This window comes from Myzus persicae, unplaced genomic scaffold (assembly GCF_001856785.1).
Source record: "Myzus persicae strain clone G006 unplaced genomic scaffold, MPER_G0061.0, whole genome shotgun sequence".
Classification (NCBI taxonomy): domain Eukaryota; kingdom Metazoa; phylum Arthropoda; class Insecta; order Hemiptera; family Aphididae; genus Myzus; species Myzus persicae.
Genome location: NW_019102476.1, coordinates 903 through 26,152, shown reverse-complemented (window position 1 = coordinate 26,152; position 25,250 = coordinate 903). Strand labels below are relative to the sequence as shown.

General features: G+C 27.6%; 3 protein-coding genes and 5 non-coding genes across 9 annotated transcripts in view; 7 read left to right on the top strand and 1 right to left on the bottom strand.

The window, feature by feature from the left end:
* LOC111032239 (putative uncharacterized protein DDB_G0286901) overlaps positions 1–16,683 on the bottom strand; it is a 76,043-nt gene extending 59,360 nt beyond the window's left edge. The window contains exons 1-3 of one of the 2 annotated variants that reach the window (XM_022312508.1): positions 16,234–16,683; positions 16,045–16,150; positions 10,420–10,507 (exon numbers count right to left, since the gene is read on the bottom strand). In XM_022312508.1, coding sequence (XP_022168200.1) covers positions 10,420–10,507; positions 16,045–16,150; positions 16,234–16,275 — 236 coding nt within the window. In that variant the 5' untranslated portion in view covers positions 16,276–16,683. The remainder of the gene's footprint in view (positions 1–10,419; positions 10,508–16,044; positions 16,151–16,233) is intronic. The other variant, XM_022312509.1, reaches the window with a different exon arrangement.
* Positions 3,482–3,553, top strand: Trnat-cgu. The gene has a single exon. It is a non-coding gene; the product is annotated as a tRNA-Thr (tRNA).
* Trnat-cgu lies at positions 6,584–6,655 on the top strand. The gene has a single exon. It is a non-coding gene; the product is annotated as a tRNA-Thr (tRNA).
* Trnaf-gaa lies at positions 11,112–11,184 on the top strand. The gene has a single exon. It is a non-coding gene; the product is annotated as a tRNA-Phe (tRNA).
* Positions 11,267–11,339, top strand: Trnaf-gaa. The gene has a single exon. It is a non-coding gene; the product is annotated as a tRNA-Phe (tRNA).
* Positions 12,945–13,017, top strand: Trnaf-gaa. The gene has a single exon. It is a non-coding gene; the product is annotated as a tRNA-Phe (tRNA).
* A 2,381-nt stretch (positions 16,684–19,064) lies between the features above and the next one.
* Positions 19,065–23,419, top strand: LOC111032236 (host cell factor 1-like). Its single transcript, XM_022312505.1, has 2 exons — positions 19,065–19,247; positions 21,515–23,419. Exon 2 carries the CDS (start codon positions 21,542–21,544, stop codon positions 23,102–23,104), a length of 1,563 nt encoding a protein of 520 aa, XP_022168197.1. The 5' UTR covers positions 19,065–19,247; positions 21,515–21,541; the 3' UTR covers positions 23,105–23,419.
* LOC111032224 (methyltransferase-like 26) lies at positions 23,226–24,890 on the top strand. Its single transcript, XM_022312484.1, has 2 exons — positions 23,226–23,237; positions 23,566–24,890. The coding sequence occupies exons 1-2, from the start codon at positions 23,226–23,228 to the stop codon at positions 23,968–23,970; spliced, it is 417 nt and encodes a 138-aa protein (XP_022168176.1). The 3' UTR covers positions 23,971–24,890.
* The last annotated feature ends 360 nt before the right edge of the window (positions 24,891–25,250 follow it).

The following is a 25,250-nucleotide window of genomic DNA, read 5'->3' as shown; positions in this document are numbered from 1 at the left end:
TTTTCTAATGTAGTTTCATTAAAATTTGAACCAAAAAATAATTTTTTCATAACTTGTTTTGGGTCCTAAATCCTAATAGTTGTCGAACAAACAGAAAAAAAAATTTTAAATTCAAAACGATAAATTTTATACATCCATCATCCGAATAATGCTACAAATTAATGCAAACTCTTTAAGCGACGAAAATAATTATTTATTTTTCTTATTTATCTCATCTGAAATGTATTACATTTAATTTATCATTTTACTATATTATTATAGATTGTGTTATAATATAACGTACATTTATTATAATTTGGACCTTTTAATTTTATAAACCTAATTAATGTATAATAACTTATACATTTATAATCGATGTTATAGTAATAAGTATAATAAATAAAATATTTGAATATGAGTATTGACTACTGAGTATAACAATTTCAGTCATTCATTGAAGTAGGAATTTTGTGTGGAAAACGTTTCATTGTAGTGTTCATCAATTATACTTATAGTTCTAGCTAGTGTTACATAAAGAACTTGTATGTAAGAATGCAATATGTTAGAATATCATCTTTAAATGTCTCCCAAAACTGCATAGTGTGCACAATATACATTACACAATATATTCGGTCAACATTACAATTACACATTCAATTTAAATAATAATGAAATGTGAATATTGAATGTAACACGTGAGTTTTATAAAATATAAGACAATATGTGTATGTTAATATATCTAAGTGCGTGTAATTAACTATAACGGACGATGCTGAGATTTTCAGCTTATATGATGACCCGGTAATTTATAAAATACTTAACACGTTAGCATACTTTATACGCAGTTATCACCGCATTCCGTAACGTGACTTGAAATTGATTTACTATAATCTATTATTTTATTAATATTTAAATTATGCATAGGTATTACTGGCCCTCGCTCCTAGACACTTTTAGTACTGATAAAGGGATATAATACATAGGTATATAAGTATTAAGTATATTAAAATATGTTATTATATTTAAAGGTTGAGTTGTATAATACATATATAATATATTAATATTATGTTATATAATAATAAGCAGTAATACTTATTATTGTTTTTCCATAATAATAATTTTTTTTTTCATTGTCTTATCACTCATAGTTTCTAGGTACAACTCGACAATCTTACATTTTAAATCAATGTCAACATTTTGAATTATACGCAAATATAATATGTATTATTTTGAAAAACATAAACATTATTACAACCTGTCCATGAATATTTGTCATATTAATGAATATCTGTCAAATAATATCAGTTCTGCACACTGCAGAAACTATATTTTTTAATAGGTACACACAATTTTAAATTCTTATTTAACAGGTTAAAAATAATAGATTGACTATAGTATTATTTTAAAATTAATAAAGTAATAAAATAATTTCTTTCTTTTAAATAACGAGTTTTACATTTGCAAAAGTAAAAAAGAAATTACTATTTTCGTTGCAATAGGTCTTAAACATACGCTATCTTGTTATGAAATGTAATATTTAATCCAGAAGATTTAACAAATACACAAAATAACAGGAGTGGATAGCTGGTAAAAATTGGACAAAGTTTAACATTGCATAAACATATTTATACCTCATTGATAAATCTTATATAATAGGGAAAAAAAGTTATTTATTAGATATTTCAAAATAATATAGTCACCTACCAAACTTAGAAAAATCATCATTAAATCATCATTGCAAGTTTATCCTTTTATATAGTTGTATGTACATATTAGACATTTTAGGTACATCTGCGTTATTTAAATTTAATTTATAATCGTAGCTCAAAATAATCTACCTAGGTAGGTCGTACACTCAACTTTAAAAATACGTCATTGTAAAATTAATTCTCTATACTGTACAGTGCAAAATAGTACATAATAATATAAAATTGTTCTAATTTTATAATACAAAAATTGTATAAAAGCGTTAATTAATTGTACATTATAATCTTAGTTAGAAAATCATAAATTTATTTAGACCAAGGCCAATGAAACATATTATTAATAAACATTTAAGCGGTGTGTTTGCATTTCATATTTTCATGAGTGTTATTTACCTTATATAATATTATGATTTACGACGTTTCTATATAATTTTAATACCAATATGATGATGTTTATGTTTTCATTACTTATATACATATCGTGTTTGTATTACGTAAGTATTAATAAGTTAAATAGTTTGTTTATATTAACAAATACATAATATCACATTCATTACTTTGAAAATTGTATTTCCTACGGATATGCATAAGAACAATGGTGTATTACTTTGAGGGGGAGAAGTTCAATTATATAATCAATTATCCATATGAAATACTGCACACTAGAATATTAAAATTATACCAAATTAAGTCATTGATTAATAAGGTCTAAAAATAGAAAGTTTTATTTTGTATTTTTGTGTATAGATGTCAATAACTCTGACTATGTGTACACAAACCACTGGATGTTATAATGTTTAAATGCTACTTAATATATTTGAGTATTATAATAACTAATATATTTTTGTTATTGCTAAATAGGTTATATATTACATTTTTGCAATGTATTTTGTGCTTATAAATTATAATGTAATGAAGCTATCACAGTCTCAAGGTATCTGGATAAATATAGACCCCCTCCCTCTACAAGACAACATTTTAAATTACCTTAGTGAGTAGTGACTATGTTTCATAAATAAAAATATGAAGTACACTGCAAAGTGCAAGGTATGTTTGCACTTTGCACTTTGAAAACGATTTTGAGAGGAGCCGTGGCTCACTAATTTAGTCATCAATTTTTAAAACAATTTAAGTTATCATTAAAAAATTAATGAATAAATATTTTCAAAGTATATTATACTTAGAAGTATAGAGAATAGACCTACTTATTACACACATATCTTGTGTAGTTATGTTGCGTACAAAAATAAAATACTCGGATACTTAAATACTGGACCTTTTGTATTTATAATTCATGCAAGTTTTCATGTATGAAATCTAGAGAATAGTGTAACTACAGCAGCAGCAATGTATTTATATTAATATGTACAAATTATATTGTGTTATAGAATTGAAACTAAATATAAAATTATTGCATAGATCAATTGTATTCTAAAATTAATATTTCATATTATATTAATTAAAAATATATTTAGAAAAAATTGCGATAAATGTTTGATAAGTGACAACGTTGAAATTAGTTATTTTTGTACCTACCAAGGGTCCAAACTATAATATTTTTATAAATTCTAGGTTTATTTTTCTAATTTTTGGTAGCGCTTTTGGATAGTGATTACATTGTATATAATAATGAAATATAACATAATACTCGGATGAAATGTATCTATAATAGTAATATAATGGTAGGGCTTAAGTTGAGTAATTACATAAAAAAATAATTGAATAATGAAATAAAAAAAAAATGAAAAAAAAATTGATCTAATTTAGTAAATATAAAATGTTTTCTAAACAATTGTGCCTCTTTAGCTCAGTGGTAGAGCACTGGTCTCGTAAACCAGGGGTCGTGAGTTCAAACCTCATAGGAGGCAATTTCTTTTTTTTCCAAGTTAACCAATTAAAAAACTAATGTTAAATTAACTTATCAACTTGATTAAGTTGAAATAATCGATTAATCATTCGATCAAACTCGTATGTGTTTATATTTTAGAATACGTAAAGTTTTAATTGATAGATTATAATTTATAAGTAAATAAAGAAGTATAAGTTGTATAAGTTGGGTTATTCGAGATTAACATTGAAATGCAATGTTCTTACAGGTATTATATGAAGTATTAAACAAAATAATAAAAATTGATTTACTGTATGTCTGTGTACTGTATAGTGGTTTTGGTCAATAAGTAGGTAGGTCACTAAAATATATATGTAAATGTAATTAATTTGGATTCAATCGATATTTATAAATATCCATCATTGTAACAAATAAACGATTCTCAGCAAAGAGTCGGTATCGATTTCTATAATAGTTCGAAAATGGCAACGTCCATACTACATTATAATATATTATATTATTAAGAAACAGATGCGATCGTTTCCACCTTTTTTGGCCAAAACCATAAGCTTAATGTATACTTCATATTAAACACATTAATATATTATAGAACATTATTAAAAATATAATAATATTTACCAATTAATTTTTTTTAAAGTAACTATCAACCATTTTGTTTTGACCGAAAAGTGAATCAGCCGAAAAGGAAAGAGTACGATTTTGGTCGAAAGGAAAAGAGTAAAATTTTGGTTGAAAACTCGAAAAGGAATCCACCTTTTTTTAATTTCATTAAAAAACGAATCAGCTGAAAGGGAAAAAAATGAAAGACACGTTGATAAAATCATTTTTTCACTACTGTAATGTATGCATATATCACTATGGTTTAACTTATATTATATTTACATATATTATTATTGGTAAATGTTGCTCAGTATGGGTAGAGCTCGAGAGTTGATGATTTTTTTTTCGGAGAGATTTATTGCTGTCCTATTTAAAAAGGTCCTGTTAAAAAATGTGTTTCAATAGGTAACAAAAGTTTCTAAATAACTAATTATATTTTTATTTTTATTTTTGAAGTAATTTTTTGTATTTGTATTATTTTTAACCACATTTCACTAAATTGAGTCAAAACCACTACTTTTTTTTCGCCAATGATTTATTTAAAATTTTTTGATAAAATCAAAAATTTTAATAATATTATTCAATTATAGAGATATTCATTTGAAAAAAAATATTTGTATTGGTGTTTTTCGGTTATAATGACTACTAACCATGTATGTACAGATCCGGCGAAGCGGGTTAGGTTACTTTGAGGTACACCCAAGATGTTTTACAACAGACAATTGAGAGATGTTTTTGATTTAAATTGTCCGATCGAGCGTAGTGAGCGAGTGATCCCGCCGGATCTAAAAGTGCCAACCATTTGGTTTGTAAAATTAATTAGATAAAAGTATTAACTATATATTGGTGTTTTTAAACATTGTTGGTCTTATTTTTATTTTTAGATATTTTTTAATTTTTGTGACTGTGTACACAATAAGCAGTCAAAATAATGTTTCAATTTTCAGCTTCAGTTTCTTTTTCCCATGGAAAAATAAATTTATAGTTGGTGCATCTGGGAAGTTAAAATTCACAGTAATTTTTAAAAGTTCCGGATAAAACAGAAAAATATTGGAGAAAAACTGGAATTTTTATGAAAAATCTTGGTTTTTAGAAAAAAATTACAGTAGTTGCAATTTTCACTGAATAATATAATTATATATTATATTAGCATTTATACAACATACAATTCTCAAAATATTTCGATTCAGCTTTAAGTTATTTACGGCATATGAAATTTTCGATTATTATTAGTTATTTTTTTTTACTTATGTCGTTGAAAATTTTGATGAGGTCAAAAAGCACGAAAACGCATTACAAGGTTCCCAATAAGTGTATGGTGTATGTTAATGGAAATTTAAAAAAAAAAGTAGAGCGTAAATCCACAATAATTTTTTATGAATGTCTAAAGTTCGAGTAAGACAAAATTCGTAAAAATCACGAATATTTGCAAATTATTTTGGGTTAGAAATTCATACAAATTTATCTTTCAAAATCTAAGGTTAGACAATTTACAATTTTTCTGATAAGTTTGTCTACGTTTAAAAAAAAAAAAATGTCGATCAGAAGACTAATTAAATTGTTATGAGTGTTTGAAGTTCAAATTTTTTAAGACAATGGATATTCAGTCGATTTCTTATGGAACGATTTCCTTATTTTGCAGTAATTCAAAAACAAATAACCGTAGATACTTTAAAATTATCGATCATTTTTTCATTTTCTATGTTTGTTACAATTTTTAAAATATTTTGACTCGTTTTGAACTGTTTACAGATATTTTCAATTTTGTAAGTTTTTTCTATATCTTTCAATAAAACTTTATTCGTTAGGTCAATATCGACAATATCACATTAAGTAACATTAGAATTTTCAAATTTATACGGTTAATATTTTTTAAATTATAGCAAAATAGTTTAAGGTAAAATAGGTTTTTAATGTTTAGATACATATTTTTTTTAAATTTGAACTTCAAACATTCAAAAATAATTGTTCATATATTATTTCGTTGTTTTTTTTTTTGGCATCTTAGAAACTAGATCAAATTTCCACCAGAAAATTGAGAGTGCTCAATGTTGAAGATTTGAGCTAATTTTCCGCTCCAAAATCTGATGGCAATATATAGTATATAAGAATATAATCTAAACAAAAAACTTACTACTTTACACCTTTCTGAAGTTAAAATACTAAAAATAAGTCTACAGTATTAAGTAGAAAAGTGTAATAATACGAGTATATTATTAGTGATAACAAGTATAAATAAAAAACATTTTTTTTTTTTTTGATTCGTTTTTAGTAAAGCGTTTAAACATACTACATAGAAAAAATAAATTAATAATGTATAATTACAATATTACGTAATACGGAAACTAAAGAAATTATTTTGTAATAAAATTTACATCAATTTTTAAAATATTCTAACACAACATACAATGTGCTTAAATAAATTCATTTCCTACAGGAATCGCAACGCGCCTCTTTAGCTCAGTGGTAGAGCACTGGTCTCGTAAACCAGGGGTCGTGAGTTCAAACCTCACAGGAGGCATGTAATTTTTTTAATTTTTTTAAGAAGTTTTTTATATCATTTTCATGTAGTTGCAAAATTGTGCATGTAATAAAGACAAAATAACCTTTAGTCATTAATTTATATCACTAATATATTGTCAAACCCTCCAAAATATTAAAATTGTTGTTGCAGGTGGTTTTGCCCTTAAGTTATTCAAAAACAGACGTGTGCTGTTTGCATCGGGCCCAAAGTGTATTTCATCAAGGCTCTAACCGAGCATTTAAAAAAAGATACTGTGAATTGCTGTTATTTATAATTTTATGTTTTTTAGATTAGTTGGTTCTAGAATTGGTTGGATAACTGCCTAGAGCTCTAGAATACAGCCAATACAGATCGAATCATCATTGATTAATATTAAAATTAATCATGTACATCATTCTTATGAAATAAGAATCGAATTTCGAAAGTATCAAATATGACATAAATTGAATGTACAATTGAATGTACATTACAAGTACACGATACACCATAAGACATTTTAATACACATTTATTATGCGCGTGTCGAGTGTGTGTATATTATGTATGTACGTGTAAGTATGATACGTGTATTTTCTAGACTACTTCAATGGTATTCAGGTTAGGCGAGTTTTTTGTATGCAAAACACATTTACGGATCACCCATGCCAAGGTTGGTTGGTTTCTTTACGTTATCTTGTTTGTGTGAGCAACGTGTTGTTATTTCTTATTTATCAGAACGTTAACTGCATTTCAAACTCCGACACTCGGGAATGACTCCACAATTCAAAATATATTCCAAGCAAGTAAACAGTAATGTCACTTTTGTATTCCTTTACATTATCATAACCTATTATTTTTATATTTTAAAAATTGGATTTGGTGGAGGGGATTATCATCACAATTTGCAATAATTGAGGGGACGCGCCGGCGTATGCGCAGTACTCGGTAATGAATTTATAAGAATATAAAAATGACACATGTGCGACATGCTGTTTTTCTTTTCCAATGACCTTGGGACTGCTCGGATTTCTATTACCTGTTAATGAATTTTTAAGTTGTAGTGCGACTGTAAAATTAAGATATAAAATGGAGTAGAGACGTAGAGTGGGAGAATAAACCTCCGAGTGTAAAGAGTAAAGACTAGAGGCACTAACGAAACGAAATAAGGAATTTCCGTGATGGCGTGATAGGTATAGTATATTGGTATTTTACTTATTTGTATGCATAATGCATAATATTTTTTTTATTTTTAATGAGATTTTAACATGAGTTTTATAATTTATAATGCATCATATTACATTGTCTAAAGATAGACGTAATAGAAATGAGTTTCGGGAAACATACGTATAATATATGTCCGTTTGGACAGCTGTAAAACCTATATATCTACGTATGTATATATATGTATAGAACCTTAACGTTGATCATAAAAGCACTAATCCTTTTTCGTGGTGAGGAGGCTAAGTTTTTTTGATGAAAACCCAGGAAAAATAGAAATTCTAGGTGGAAAAATCTTTCTTATTTGTTTTTACGTTATATTGTACTTGATAAGTTTTTTGGTGGAAATAACATTTTCAGAGCAGCCTAGCCTCTCTATAGCCTTGATGGGCTTCCTACACATACTATGATTGTGACGTAGGTACCTAGTTATAATCATTAATAATTGTTGTGTATACATGGTTTTTTTAATTTTTTTTTTCGGAAGGACAAGATATGTTTATGAGTTTTATTCAACATGTAAACACCTAACAGTACCGTATTAATTATGAATATATTAGCAGTAAAGCAAAACAAAACTAATATTACTAATTAGTACCTACCTAATCATTAATAACTCAGGTTTATAAAAATAGGTATCTAGTTAGAAGATAACGAATATTTACGATTATATAAAATATTGTTTAATGACACTTTAGTGTTAAGACACTCTAGGTAAAAAACATTTAAAAACGAGTACAACGTATAAAATTATCTAGGCATAATAAGTATTTAGTACGGTGTATTTGTGTAATCAAAAACCATTACTTAGACAGTTAGACATTTTATAAATAATGATATTCGCGATTCATCTATTCAATAGATAGGTTTCTTAATTTTGTTTTGTAATGTCTAGGTAGTAACAAAGAAGCATAGGAATACGTATGATGTAAGCCATTGAACTAGGTGAAGAAAGCCTTTGAACACAAAAGAGTAAGGACCCCTTCCTTCACACTCCATTATATTGAAGAACATATTATGGTAGAACCCCACTCATATTATGTTCTATGGCACGAGCACCATCTTGCATCATACATTTCTGAGGCAGCTGATCAAAAATGTGCACACAACTATAAAAAGTACTCTTAACAATAAGTCCAAAGACATCTGCAGTTTCAGTTGATCGTGTTTGTCAATAAGAGAACACCGGTTTCCTCATGGCTCAGACACGCACCCAACCTATACTTATAGAAATATATGCGCCCTTCCATTAACACGAGCGAACAACTGCTTTAAAGTAAAAATAAAATCGGACCAGGTACCTCATATAAGTTATAAAATATAAAAGTGTATTATAAAAATATAACGTTATATTAAAAAAAACCTTCGTAGGTTATACCGGTACCTTTTTTTGCTGCAATTTATGTAACAATTTTTGTAGCTATATATTTAGGTATAGGTACTGAAAATTATGGTGAAGTCAGAATTATGCGGTCAGACTTAGTATCGAAATTAAAGAGATTTTAAATTGGTTGTTTTAACGGTACTACTTACAAGCTATATCTAAGTGTTTTTTTCTAATGGTCGCGGCGCAATGGAAACGATACGTAATCGATATTTATATATTATCTAGTTTGAAAACTAGTAACTATACGAATTTACTTTTTTTCAATTTTTCGACATTATACACCGGTAATCCGTATAGGTATTATAGTTAGGTAACAGGTTATGTCTTATGTGATGTTATAAACACGAGTACCAGACAACACTTTTCTTATTATGATTATTAAAAATAGTCACTTTTAAGAACTTTGTCCATTGAACGTACGTAAAATGCTATTATCAGCCCACAACAATACAATATTGTATCATATTATTGAGTAGCTATCTACAATATAATATTATTAATTATTATTATATAACTAGTAATTACTCTTGATTCGTGGACTAGAGAATTAGACTTGATTATAATTTAATTCTAAGTTATAACTGTGGTTTATTAGTATTTTTTTTTTATTATTGATCTTTTGCTCGTAAACTCCAAAGTAAAATGTTAATAGATACAAATAGTAATAACTGTCGACAAGGATGAGATGGGTATACGGTAACACCGCTCTGCTTATACCATTAGGAGGATTTAATCATTGAAGAGAAACTTAAAATATATTTTAATTTTCAAAATTCCTAATGTAAAAAGAAATTGTGCATTCACTCGTTATTTTATGAAAATGCAGAATATTCAGATATTGTATACATTACATTACATTTGTATTCTATATTTTTGGAGCTGCGGACTACTGGGAATATTCCAAATATTCTGCTGGAATAGCCCGACCCTCATCACCAATAAAATGTAGTAGTTTACTCCAAGTATAACAATACATTTTTGAGTATAAGTTAATATATTTTAGATAATAAAACCATAGTAAATAAATAATAAAATACTTTGAATTTAACAATATCCTAGACATTCTAGTAAATAATATGATCAAATAGTAAATACTAAAACAATCATGAATGGAGCTGTCAAGCTTTGTCATGAAAAATAAATGTATATCATTTAAAATAAAACTATTGTACTCTTACCTGTATGAAGTCTTAGCCGTAGAGTTAGGAAAGTCTTCAATTTTCTTTTCATCTTCTTGATCTTTTAAATAACTTATATTAGATGTATCTAGAAAAATACATGGGTATTAATATATTGTTATAAAAGTTATAAAATTATAGCTCATCAAAAAATTAATAATTTTGTTAGGATTATATTGGTTATAAATTACAGGTTCATAAATACTATATTCATTAACATTTAAAATTTAGTGTTATTTTTGAAAATGTTTGGAGCTATTTATACCTCGAACGTATTCAAAATTTAAATGACAAATCTTTCAACGGCTTACGCGGTAGATACTGATTTAATAATTTAGCTAATAACAATAATACTAATAATAGGTATACCTATAGTATAGAAATTCATAATTATATTATAATTTATATGTAAAATTAGTTCAACCCATGATACTGAACTATAAATAAAAATAAAATAAAAAAATATCCCAAGAAATACAGAAATCGTTTTTTGTAGGCGATGTTTTAACATTGAAATGATGAGATCACTCAAACCCAACTATACAGTAAACCGACTTCTTCGGTTTTAAGAAATCAGTGATCCGTTTATATAATAATTAAAGATTTATAGATTACAGTAACGCCATCTATATTTAAATTAAATGTACTTTAAAGTCGCCTTACATACTGTAAAAATGGCGTCGATTCATACAGCCGAAATAGCTCAGTTGGGAGAGCGTTAGACTGAAGATCTAAAGGTCCCTGGTTCGATCCCTGGTTTCGGCATATAATTTTTACAAATTTTTTTTTGATAACAATTTTGTTTTTTTATACTTTTATATGGCATATATGGGCATTAAGCGTATCTGCCGAAATAGCTCAGTTGGGAGAGCGTTAGACTGAAGATCTAAAGGTCCCTGGTTCGATCCCTGGTTTCGGCAATAATTTTTTATTGATTCATTAAAATGTTTATTTAAAAGGCTTAGCGAGTTTAACTCATACGTATTTAACAGGATTAATAAAATGTTAAATTTAAATTCACATGCAGTTTTGCAGTTTTGGAGGTATTTTGCAAGTATTATCAAAAATCGTCCGATAAGAATTCGTTAATTTAAGGCTTTTGAACATCAAAACTCATAAAAAATGTGATTTTCCGGTAAACTTTTTCTTTTACTAATGGAAGAAACCTTATGAGCATATATTGATAAATTTTCTAAGTATAAAACAAATAGATTTTTTTGACTTTCTAACTCAAAGTAATTTGCAAATTTCGTCAAAATTCTAACTACAGACGCTCATAAAAAAATGTTAAGAATTCACACTTAACCTTTTTTTTTTAAATGGCCACGAACAACAATTTATGAATTAATAGGAACCTTGTATACAATTTTATGACCTTTTTTTGACCGAGTGAACATTGTTTATCTACAAAAATTAAAAATAAACTAATACATTTTGTTATGCCTACAAATTACTCAAGATTCAAACAAATTTGTCAAAATTACGTTTATTTTTGTTAAGAGTTCTGCAAAAAAAAACAGAAAAATAAAATACATTATTGAAAAATCAATAAGTTTATTGTTCCGCTCAGAATCTAAAACGATAACATTTTTAAAATAAATCTTTTCGTAAAGATTATTTTTTATAATATTGTTATTTAATAAATTATGAGTTACAAAGTACTCTTATTTATATTTATAAACGTATCATGTAAAAACGCCACAAAAAGTCTAAAACCGATTTTGATAGTTGGTATGGTACAATACTACAATGGTATATATTTAAACAAATTCGACATTTAGGCCTATTTATTTTATTTTTAGAATAGGTATGTAGTATTAATGTATTATAGTATACTACTCGATTCTTTCAATATAATATATATGATACATTTTTGGAACAAATGTAGTTTAGCTCCCAACTTGATTTGTGTGAATTTTACTATTCAAAATGTGTGTTTTTGCATGTTGTTTATGTGGTACTTCAAAAATACGTCGGCTAAATTATCTTTGGGATTTAAGGTCAAAATACTTCAATAGTCAATACTTCATTGTACTTCATATGACAGATTGAAGTACGTGTTTCTAAAAAACACTAGTGAGCTAAACAGCATTCTTCACAAAATTGAAAATAGTACCTAGCAACAAATAAGTTTTTTTGGTGGGGGAAGTTAAAATACGGCCCTAAACATTCATACTTAGTAGCGATTTTCAATGGAAATTTGGTTTCATACTTGAGTTCTAGACGATTACGGATTAATGCTAGACGCAAAAATTAATTCAAACCAAATAACGGCGATTATCACTAAGTGTGTAGTGTGTAAGTCTTTAAAGCTATTGCCTATTAAAACATTGTGTTTAATTGAAAAGCCCATAGCTGCACTTAACATTTTGCATACTTAATTTCTTGAGAAATAATCTCCCTTTTATGATATTGAAATAGATACATACAACTTAAGGTTAAAATAAACTATCGTAGAAAAAGTAAAACGAGGTTAATGCTGACCCATTGTGTTTTATACACCCAAAATTGGGTGTAATATACAAGCCGAAATAGCTCAGTTGGGAGAGCGTTAGACTGAAGATCTAAAGGTCCCTGGTTCGATCCCTGGTTTCGGCAATGATTTTTTGTTTTTTTTTTTTTTTTATGAGGAGTATCTTGTTTTCACAATAATATATTATGTATAATTGATACTATAATCAAATATTTAAATTAATTACGTGTTTATACGTTTCTTAACCAACCATTCGCATACGGTTAAACAAATATTAGCTTTGATCCAGAATGTTAACTAAGTTGTGAACAATGCATTATTTGATATTTTGGAAGTTTTAAGTAGAAAGTACCTAATACAATTAATTTTTTTATATGAACTCGAAACTTTCCTTTAATTACAACAGTTTTATAATTGTGACGATTACATTGTTTAAACAAGTTTGCCTGAACCTCACTTCAAATATTTTTGATCAAAGTCTAACTGGAAACTATGAAATACAAATTAGGCCTTTGGGTATAGAATTATAGAGATAAGAGAATTTTTTTTTGGTGTGCTCGAGCGCTTCAACATTTTAAATCCGTGGTTCAATTATACCATTGTCTTCTAAAACGGCACACTTGTGATAAAATACAAGACAAAACCATACATATTAGGTTAAAGTGTTAAAATAAGCACTTAAAATTTTTTGTAACCAAAACCGCTCACTTTATAAGGATGTACAAAGTATAAACTATTATTTATTAATTTAAAAAAATAATTATTTGCAATTAATCAAATTTAAAGATATTGATTCAAAACAAAATGTAAAAATGTAAAATGTTCAGTTTTTTTTTTTTTTTAATACTTCCAAACATTTCCACTATTATGCACTCTAAATTGTCCGGAGTACTTAAAGTTAAAATTATCAAGTACTAATTACTTGCCCCTTTATTACTATAAATAATTTAAATATCCATTATGATTTCAAATATTCAATATAACAAAACAACACTCATTTACATGTAAAATTTGTTCTTTTCATTAGAAGCTTTACTATGGATTACAAAACTTGAAGTACAGACAACCTGGGATATATGATCTTACCAAGAACTGTCACATTGACTCAGATCTTTCAAATTAAGTCTACAACCTGCGTTATAAAAATATTAAAAAGTATTTTTTTATCTCTCGATGTTTTGTCAATGGACTGGGGGAGAAATCCTTTCATAGACTGCACTGTTTACTACAGATGAAGAAAATGGATTGATCTATACTAAAAATGACCAGGGTCTAAACCAGCGGTTCTCAACCATTGTGTAGTGGTGACCCAAGTTATTTACAAAATTTTTCAAGCAACCTTTTTATTAATAATATGTAATGGGGGAATAAAAAATAACTATTGGATACACTCAATAGTTAATTTTTTTTTACTCATATTACTTATACTAATAACAGATCATAATACTCTTAGCCAGACTCAAAAATAAAAATTTTATATCAATGTTTTAAATTGTTGCCCTATGTTTGAGAACCGCTGGTCTAAACTACAGTAAGAGTACTCTTAATTAGTTGAAGACATTGAAATAGTCAAAGTTGAAAAAGTCAAATTAAAAGAAAACGTCTCATCTTTTTGGATACATTTGTTAATTTAGTATCCCAATATTTCAAGGAAAGCTACTCAACATTGTCTAGATCTTATATTTGTGGAGCAGAATTTTTTTCAATGAATGTCATCAAGACCAAAAGTCAATCAAAACCGAAGAACTCTGAAGGCAATATAAGGGTGTGCTTGTCAACCATTTGATCACAGAAGAAACTTATAATGAAGGAAAACCAGTCTCAAGTTTCTCACTAGGTCTACATTTTAATAATGTTATCGTAATGTATTTGTTTCTTCATATCAATAAACTTAATATTTGTAATGCGTTGAAATATGATTTTACATGAATTTTCATAACCTAATATTAAAATTCAAATAAATATATACACATGTAAGTCAGTGGCAAGTCTGCCAAGGCTAAAATATGGGCTGAGATTAGTGTGTGGGGAGGGAATAAGGTTGGGGAAAGCTGATCTAAGTGATAATTCATAATTGATAATTGATATATAATTTTGGTCATTTCAGAATTATTAATTCATTGTGGTGAAAGTGGTCACTGAGCTACGTGTCATACTGATTTGGTTTACATTGATTCAACTCACCTTAGGGAATCAACTCATGAAACAAATAGCTTTTGAAAAAAGAATGTATAAATACCACTTTTGAAAAAAAAAATCTTAAAAAAAGGTAATAATAAGTTGAATAACCTTCATAAATATAAAAATCTCAGAACCTGAAATCTATTCAAGTTTTTGTGGAATATGCTCCTAAGTCCTAATATTAAAAATAATTATTTAAAAACCTGATCTATTGTAGTAATGTATAATAGAGTTCAAGCGTTTGAGATAATTTTATCACTTGATATGAATACTTGAATACAATTCAAATGGGGTAGGAAATCCACTTTAGTTGGGTCCATATGATATGCTTTGCTATCAAATGATTACATTATAGTTGGGTTAGGTTATACTGTTATAGTATTTGATTTGTACAAAAAATAAAGAAACAATCTAGATATTTTCAAAATGATGATAATATATTTGTTATAAATTATAATTAATGACTAAATCTTAAAGAGAGGAATTTCTCCTAGATCAGTGCAAATTTGCAATCAAAATTTTAATATAAATAATAAAAAGTTGAATTTAAGGTTTATGTTCAATAAATTTATAATATTGTTTCATTATTGTAATATTATACGTACATATTTTTTGTATTATAATTATAACTGTTATGTACAATATAATAGTCGATAGAACATAAATAATATATACTATTTATTACCAATGTCATTAAAATAAATAGTCTTGTAAACTGTCAGTCGTCAAGCATATTAAATAGTTTTTTTTTTTTTTATTGTGTACATAAACTAATATTTCTAAAGAATAAAATATAAGATTACTAATACATACATTTATAATGTTTAATACTTTGATACTAAAAATTGTGTAACTTAAAAAAAAATTGTTTGAAGTCTTCAAGAATCTTTACAGTTTAGCTACATTTAAAATTTGAAACATAACATCACAAGTTAGATACATTTAATTCTATTAAAATATATTTAATTTACCTTTAAGTTTACCATCATATGCATTGTTAATTGGATGAATAGATGATAGTTTAGAGTCAATCATTTTCAGTTTGGAATTAACATATTTCATATCTTCTTCAAATTTCTAAAATTAATATTTAAAACTAATTAAACACAGCTATATTTTTTTTAAATATGAAGTATTATTAAAATAAAATACATAATTACCTTAATAGTTTCTGGCTGATCATCAAATACCGAAAATTGCATGATTAATTAATCAGAAAGCGTAGTAAATTAAATATATAGCATTAAATGTTCCAAATAAATATTATGGAAACAACAACAGGCCAGCAAATCATTAAATGTTATGAATTAGTGAATTACATTAACGATAGAAATTATTCTTAATGACACTAATATTTACTACAGTATTCTAGTACAACTATATAACATTATAACAAGTTTTAAGTCTATGGAGTATGGTTAATGATAAACTATAACTTTTCAAATATTGAAGAAAACGGCGCTTATCTTTTATCTTATCATTACGATTATATGTTTTGCAACGAAATGAAGAAAAAAACCGTTAATTATTCAGAAAAAAACGAGACAACTGATATACGTAGGTAGTTCCACAATAATTTGTTCCAAAAATGTTTGGGACAAATGAACATTGGAGAAAATCGTTTTTATTTTGCGGTTACTAGTTACTGTGAGAAAACTTTTTTTAATAAATAATAATATTGGAAGATGTTTTTATTGAAACAAGTAACAACTAAGTACTATTGATCTATATAATATTATGAATATTTAAGTATTAAATAGTTCAATGCTAAGTACTAACAAGTGATAACTAATAATTAACAAACAAGAGGACATTGGAATTAATATAATTTGAAATATAACTTGATCAAATATCTAATTTCACTAGAGTGTTTTCGTTATGGCTTATTTATTTGGGAAGAGGGCACAAGGGATCCACGTAAAAGCGTGTACAGAGTAAACGGCGGCGGCGAAATTATGACGTCACGCCACGGACCAAGATATACTATATATCTTCTATATATATGTATATCTTGGTCCGTGCGTCACTCGAATTTTTCAAATACCCATAACTGGCTAAATATTGGACGCTAACAATTTTTTGTGGTGCCAATAGTCTTTTATTATTTAGTTATATTTCACATAAATAAATAAAAAAAAAAATTTTTTTTAGTTGTGTAGTCTTTTAAGAAGTTGCCTGTTAGAATTATAGTAACAGTAGTCATTAGTCAGTAACTACAGATGAGTATATAGTGACAATACTGGGTATTTGGACGTCCCCCCGTACATTTTAGCGTTATTGGACCCCCCCCCTGGAACAGAGATATTTCCCACCTGAATCAATATATTATATATTTTTTTACACATAATATTAAGTTGAAAAAGAGATTCTTTGGTTTTCCCGAAATATACAATCATAATATCGATATCGACATCATTAAACTTTTTTGAAGCTGTACAAATGAGCATCTCGAGTGCTTCAATAAAAATTTTAAATAATAGAGCAGGAGTTTTTCGTAATAATTTAGGTAAAGACGACAGGTTAAAAAGTTAAGAGAAAGTTTTGTAAATTATGATATTTAAAATTTTTTAATTTCCGTGAGCTATATTACCAGAATACTTCTACCTATAAGTATTTATAATTTGTATTTGTATACTGTTTAATATTTTTAATAAGTGAATTTGTATTGGTATTTGGCAAACATAACAAAAGTGTTATTATGACGTATTATTGAATTATATTTATAAATTAATTTAATATAGAATTATATTGAGCAAATTTATTTGCATTGTATATTATTATTCTTGTTTAACATTTTTATTTTTTGTCCAGGGGTAATTTGTCCCATCCAGGGGACGTCGGAACGTCCTAGATTCATTTTACTATTCCTAGTACTTTGCATAATATGTGCATTTGGCCATGTGCGCAAGATATGACCAAAACACTATTGATCTAGAATTTTCAAAAGATAATTTATAGCTTATTATATTATATCTTAAATTATAATTATTACCTACTGAGTTTCCACGAATTCCCGAAATACTTATTTTTGTTAAAAATGTGTGTAAAATAATTAAATCAATAGGTAATGATTTTGCCTTTTTGAATGTTAATATTATAACGACAGGTCTATACATAAACTTAAAATGCAGTTCAATTGTTTTTCATCACATTTATTTTCTATTTAATCTTTACTCAAAGACTATTGTTAATCTTTAAAGTTAACGAGTTACAACTAGTTAATATTTGATTAAAGACTATTATATGCGAATTTATAAAATAAAAATGTAATTAGAACAAATATTTTTCTATAAATATGCATTTAAGTCACAGAACTTATTCTACTAGACAATTATTGAGTTAGAAAGCGGCAAAACAGGGCATTCGTTTTTTATTCCTTTATATTTTATACTCATATAGTCATATGCATGGCGGTGTGAGGGAGTAGAGTAAGTTCTATGATGCTATAGATAAATTATTGAATATTGTTGTCAAAATAGACTATATGTCTATATCACAGCAATATATTTGCACGCCACTCGTAATGCTATTGTAGTGTTGTTATACAGTTCTTGTCAGGTTTAGTGGGTAGTATAAGCTCTATGATTGAAACAAAATGTGTAAATAGGAATAAATGTAAAATTTGGAAATTAATATCATTGGAATAAGTTGTCTTGGAAAAAATTTGTGGTACAAGAGGTACTTATCCCTGCAAACACGTCGTTTCGCTACACAGTGTTTGTAAACAACTATTTCATGGAATGAAAGGTAGTGATTTGTGATCAAAAAAAAAAAAAAACAATTCAAATTAATATTAATTAATATTTGTCAAACTTGTAATTGTAGTAAATTACTAACTTAAATTTTTCCAAACCGTCTGCTAGAATTATAGTTACGTTTTCCAACAATTAATATACTTGTAATATTAATGCGATTGTTAGAATTTTCTTGAATAGTGAAATTTAATTTCTTCCACGATAAGAGTTGTTTACTTATTACTTATCAATTATCATTATTTCAGAAACCTGAATGCAGATTGCAGATTGCAGATTCTACATTTTTCAAGATTTTAAGTCAAATTTCTTTTTAATTTCAATGTTAATTGGAAGTACCTTCGTAAGTTAGTGATCTACGTTTCGTTATCTGTTTGCTAGATAAAACAAATTATATTTTCATTTTACTCCATTTAATCAAGGTAATAATTTATTGCTTACTTAAGAGTTACTAGCACAACATTTTAACCCATTACTCTCAATCATGTTTGTTGTGTTAGACTTAAACTTAAGCGGCCTATACGTGATCAATATTATTAATATCAATAAATATCAAAACGGTTTTGATATTTTCAATATAACCGTTCCATGGTCAATAATATTGTCAATATTGATTATTGATCGTGGATGAGCCGCTTTATACAATATATTTAAGTATTATAAAATATCATACATTTGTAATTGAATACGTTTTTGGCTTGAGTTATGTTATGTATTACTTACTATGTTGGATATAAATGTCTATGACAATGTACAGTGTCACTGAATGAAATTATAACTGACAGTTCAAATAATTTAATGACATTCCAGTGTTTAATACAATTGTAGCAAAAAAACTCAAAAGTATACTCTATTATTATTTTATTATTTTAAATATTTTTTTACCCACCAACCCATCCAATTTTTAAGGCAGTTCATTTGAACTACCTGAAGTACATGTTTGCTCCACTGTCTGTATTATTATTAGTACTTGTTTTAATCTGTTTAGTTTTTTACAGGCTGCATATGGCCTAAGTGCTGCAATTTGATGATCCCTGTTATAACTTAAGCATTCTTATGTACAGTTGCGGTTAGATGATTGGATGTAGTAGTGGTGTCAAGCTGCCACATACTATACTAAGCAATGATTCTCAACATTTTGCATATTTTAGTCTACATAATATTCTAATATTAAAACTACAAAACTCTTGGTTATGTGGACATGGTATGTGTCAATTTTTTGAGATGGATAAGCTCCATGTTGGTTTTTTTGTGGTTTGTGTTCCTTGGGTGGATTGCTGGGGCGAATTCTATAGACTATATGTTGTTGGATTTGAACAATTTTTCTTCCAGGATGTCCTGAAGATTTTTTTAGAATGATTTCAGGTGGTAGTCTTGATAGGGTTTTGAAACAATTGCCATTGTGCATGTCTGAGGAGCAGACATATTTTTGGTTCCATTCTTAGACATGAGGAATTATTGTCTGATGTCAATTGGTAGACAGTTGGCTGTTATATACTATACAAGTCTTTATATATACAGATTATACTCTGTCCAACGAGATGATTGTTTGATGGATGAAAAATCGTCATTTCTTCCTGTTATAGCACAAAAACGTCTATTGCTCACCAGTTTCTTTCAAGTTGGGACAATATTTACAGTCGTGTTTAGTCGTGGAGACTGGAGAAGGAATTTTTGACAGTAGTATGCACAAAGTAATATTATTCTGTCGTTGAGCAGAGTGTATTGTTTTATTTTATTTGGTAAATGGAAATGGGCCTTTTAACATCAAAATGACATATTTGAGATACTAGAATTTGTTGCAAAAGAAGAGAGAAAAAAAATTAAATCTATACATTAATACATTTATCCGATTACAGTAATTTATGTTATAAATATATACGTTAATAATTTAGCAAATTTCCGAAGGCTGGGTCTGTATTGGGAAACGACATTAGACACCTTAAAGGCTCATTAGCCATATAGTTGGTGGTGGCATGCGGGACATAGAAGAGGGCTTTTGAGCGGTATGGGCGAGATGGAACTCTAAAGGAGATTTGAGAGAGAAGAACTGGAGAATCTATATTATTCAAAAGACCCTCAAGGAATTTAATACCGGCGACGTTCGGCCAAGGAGGCCATACCTAGGTGAATAGCAATCGGTGTATAGTTATGAGGCGCACAAGGTATCTTGAGTATGAGACTAGTATAGCTCAGGAACTTCAATTTGTCGTACATTATCTGCAGTATGAGGGTCCCATACAACTGATCCATATTCTACAATTGTGTCTACAAGCGCACACAAAAAAGTGTTTTTAATGGCGTTATATAAATAATACATTATCCTTTTTTTTTTTTTTAAATGTCCAATCATGTTTTGTGATTAGATTTACTTTTACAACTTGTAAACATTACGAATATATGTTACACATACAGGTTCTTTATATTATCTGATTTTTAAAAAATAAAAATTACCATTGTCACTCTTAGCATTAACAAATAACCTCAGTGTTGTTACTGCCCGGTTGCTGTATAGTAAATTTATCCAATCTAAACCTTGTTAGTAATAGTTATTTTAAGTTATTAACCGATTTTATTTAAATTAATAAAGTCCATAATTATTTTAACATTTATTAGGTATTTAGTATACAATTATACAAATAAACTGATTAATACTTTAATGTTTCCATTTTTTTTTTATAATTTACAGATATTATATTTATCTATACTTGAGACTATGGACGATAAAGATATCAGTGATAGTTCTGCTAAAACAGAAACAATTAAATCTGAAATTATTGATTCTGATCAATTAGCTACCATAGAAAAAATAAAAGATGAACCTTCTACAGTTGATGAAGAAGACAATGAACCAATAACTAATCCTGAACCAGAACCAGAACCAGAACCAGAACAAACATCCATTGAAGATACTGATAAGGTCAAAGAGCCCGAAAAATTAGAATTAGTTCCTGAAAAAACATTGGAAGGTATTGTAAAAGTTGAAGACACTGCAATCGTAGATAGTGATCCAATTCAACAAGACAGTGTTGATGATCAACCTACACCAGTATCAGAACAATTATTATCAACATCAGATAATCTAACGGAATCTGCAGTTCCTACTCAAGATAATTTAATTGAACCAACTCAAGATCAAATTGTTCCAGTTAGTCAAGACGGTTTAATAAAAGAGAGTCAACAAATTATTCCTGTCACCGATTCAGCTTTGAATAATGATATAAAACTTGAAGATAACGGAGTCGATTTAGATCAACAATCAGTGTTAAGTATGAAAGATTCAGAACTGAAAGACTTGGTTATGAGAGAGTTATCAGAGTTCTTAACTGATGAACCATCACAAAATGTTGGACCTCCTTTACTTGAAATAAAACCAGAGTTTATTAAAACTGATGACCCAATTAAAATTGAAAATCTTGAAAATTCTTTATGCAAGGTTGAAAAAGCAAATCAGAAAGAACAGAAGAAATCAGAAAATGATATTGCTGATGCATTGTCAACATTAGCAACTGCTGCTTTAAATCAGGCTCCTCCTACTAATGGAACTGCAGAAAGTGTAATATCAAAATCTATACAGCCAATAGTACCAGCTAAACAAGAAGGACCAGCATGGTGTGATGTTGGTGTAATTAAAGGTACTACTTGTTTGGTGAAACAATTTTATTCAACTTCTACTACTGATGAACATGAAAATACTAGCTTAGATCATTTACCAGATTATACACATAAATTAAAAATTGATATTCAACCGGGTACAGCTTACAAACTTCGGATAGCTGCTATAAATACTTGTGGCCGTGGAGAATGGAGTGAAATATCTGCATTTAAGACCTGTTTACCAGGTTATCCAGGTGCTCCATCTGCTATTAAAATAACAAAAGCACCAGATGGTGCTAGTTTAACATGGGAAGCCCCTCCTACTAGTTCTGGAAAGATTTTAGAATATTCTGTTTGTTTGGCTATTAAAAATCCTAAGGATATACCACACCAAAGTCCAAAACCAACTTCGACAAATTTAAATTTTGTTCGTGTGTATTGTGGACCTCATAATGCTGCTGTGGTCAGTCACGAGTCACTTGGGGCCGCGCTGATCGATAGGACTAATAAACCTGCTATAATATTTCGAATTGCTGCAAAAAATGAAAAGGGATATGGACCAGCTACACAAGTTAGATGGTTACAAGATAGCAATGTGCCAGGATCAAATAAGAATCCTTCAATGAAAAGGGAAAAGAGTGTTAATCTTTTAACTGGGGTCCCCAAAAGGCCCAAAATGTAAAATATCTACTGAAGTACTGTAAATTAAATTTTTCATTATTTTGTTTCAACCAAAATGTTTTAGGGTTTATTACTCGTATAATAAAAAAACGATATTGTATTTACTTTATATGTTCTAAATAATGGTTTTAGATGTACATCTTATTAGTTAATACACCTGTAGTATTATGTATTAATGAAATCGGTTTTCAATTTTTAAGGGAAATCATTATTTTTTCATTATTCATAAATAAACTAATATTTATCTATCATTAAACATAAGATATGACAAATACATAATACAAATTATTTTTGTTTAATAAAGTCATTTTTTGTATGAGATTATTTTATAATTTGAACTTTTAGACACCTCATTTTATTAGCTTGAATTTACCACATTAATTTAGATATTTAATATACAATATGATTACTTGATTAAATTGTATAGCACATATTATTTGTGTGTGTAATATGTTTGTATAGACGTTTCATGAACATGACCCTGAACGTAATAAAGAATCAATCTTATCATCTCTGAAAAAATGTGTGGACCCATCTGGTGGTAGTTTATTGGAAATATCTTCTGGAACTGGTCAGCATATATCATATTTTGCAGAAAATTTTCCAAATATTGAGTTTCAGCCAACTGAAATTTATAGACGACTCTTTGAAACTATAAATGCTTGTACAAAATATAATTTGTCAAATGTATTACCAGCAAAATATTTGGATATATCCTCTGATCTATCTGTATGGCTTAGTGGTCAATTGATGAATAAACAATATGATTATATATTGAATATAAACATGTTGCATGTTTCTAATTATATATGTACAGGAGGTTTAGTTTTTAAAAGTAAAATCATTTTAATTAATGGTTTTTATTAATCTTAACTTAATGTACAATAACTATTTTATATATTTTTAGGATTGTTTAGGGGTAGCTGTTGTGCATTAAAGCCAAAAGGTAAAATTTTTACGTGTGGACTATATACAGATAATTATAAGCTAACTCCTACTAGGAAATTTGTATTTGATAGTAATTTGAATATGCATAATGCAAAATGGGGGCTAAGAGACATTACTCATCAACTTATTCCAAATGCATTCATGTATGGATTTACATTAACAGAAAACGTGAGAACATATCCTCATGAGACACCATCTGACAATAGTTTTTTGGTGTGGTCTAAAACCTTTAGTTTACTGGTTAACAATAACATCCCAGGATAACTAGTGTGTATTATTAATTTTCCATATTTATAAAGTACCTATGAGTACTAAAAACTAGTATTTTTAACCTAATTTAAGTTTTTCTAACTTTTAAGTAATTTTAGTTAATTTTGTTAGGAACAAATACGTATTTTTTATTGTATAAAAATAGTACTGTTGTCTGATACCCTAACCACATAGTTGACAAATTTTTAAGTCTTGTGACCTTAATCAGAGAAGCCTTGAGCTACATTATTTAGGAAAACTTATTTTGGATTCCTCCCCTGAAGTTAGGACTGTATTATTTTAATTATATTACTTGGTTTTAAAGTGAATGATGTATAGGTACTATTTAGAACAAGAAAAACGTTTAGTCATTAAACATTCAAACAATATTGGTGTGGTACTTCCAACATATAATCAAATTGATTTTAATCGCCGTAGATCTCCTTATATATAAATATAATTAAATTAATTTTATCTTATCCTTTAAATTGGAGAAAGGTACATAGTACATGTTAATTGTTTTCGGAATTACAGGTGGACTGTGTACTGCATATTATTTATGTATTATAGTTATAAATATTATATTATATGAAGTGTATGGCTTAGGTATATAATATGTACCTACAGCTTATTGTAATAATGAAATAGTAATGTATTATGTTTGATCGATTATATTAATACATTTGAAGAACATGTAAATTACAATAAGTTAAAAGAAAAATAAAATGGTCAAATTACAATAATACTTACCAATTACAAAACCAATTAATTTTCAATACTTAATTATTAGGTTAAAATAAGATATATTTTAAAAAGTTTTTGAAAATGAAACTGAACCTATGGGAATGATGAGTTTGTAGTACCTACCTTTCGTCATTTAGACTCTGGGCTTAAAAACTATAGTAAGTATAGTGAGTAGATAGTCTCAAAGAGCCATTAAACAGAGCACA

Excerpts from the sequence above, each read along its gene's own strand:
- LOC111032236 (XM_022312505.1), top strand. The coding sequence starts at position 21,542 with ATGGACGATAAAGATATCAGTGATAGTTCTGCTAAAACAGAAACAATT.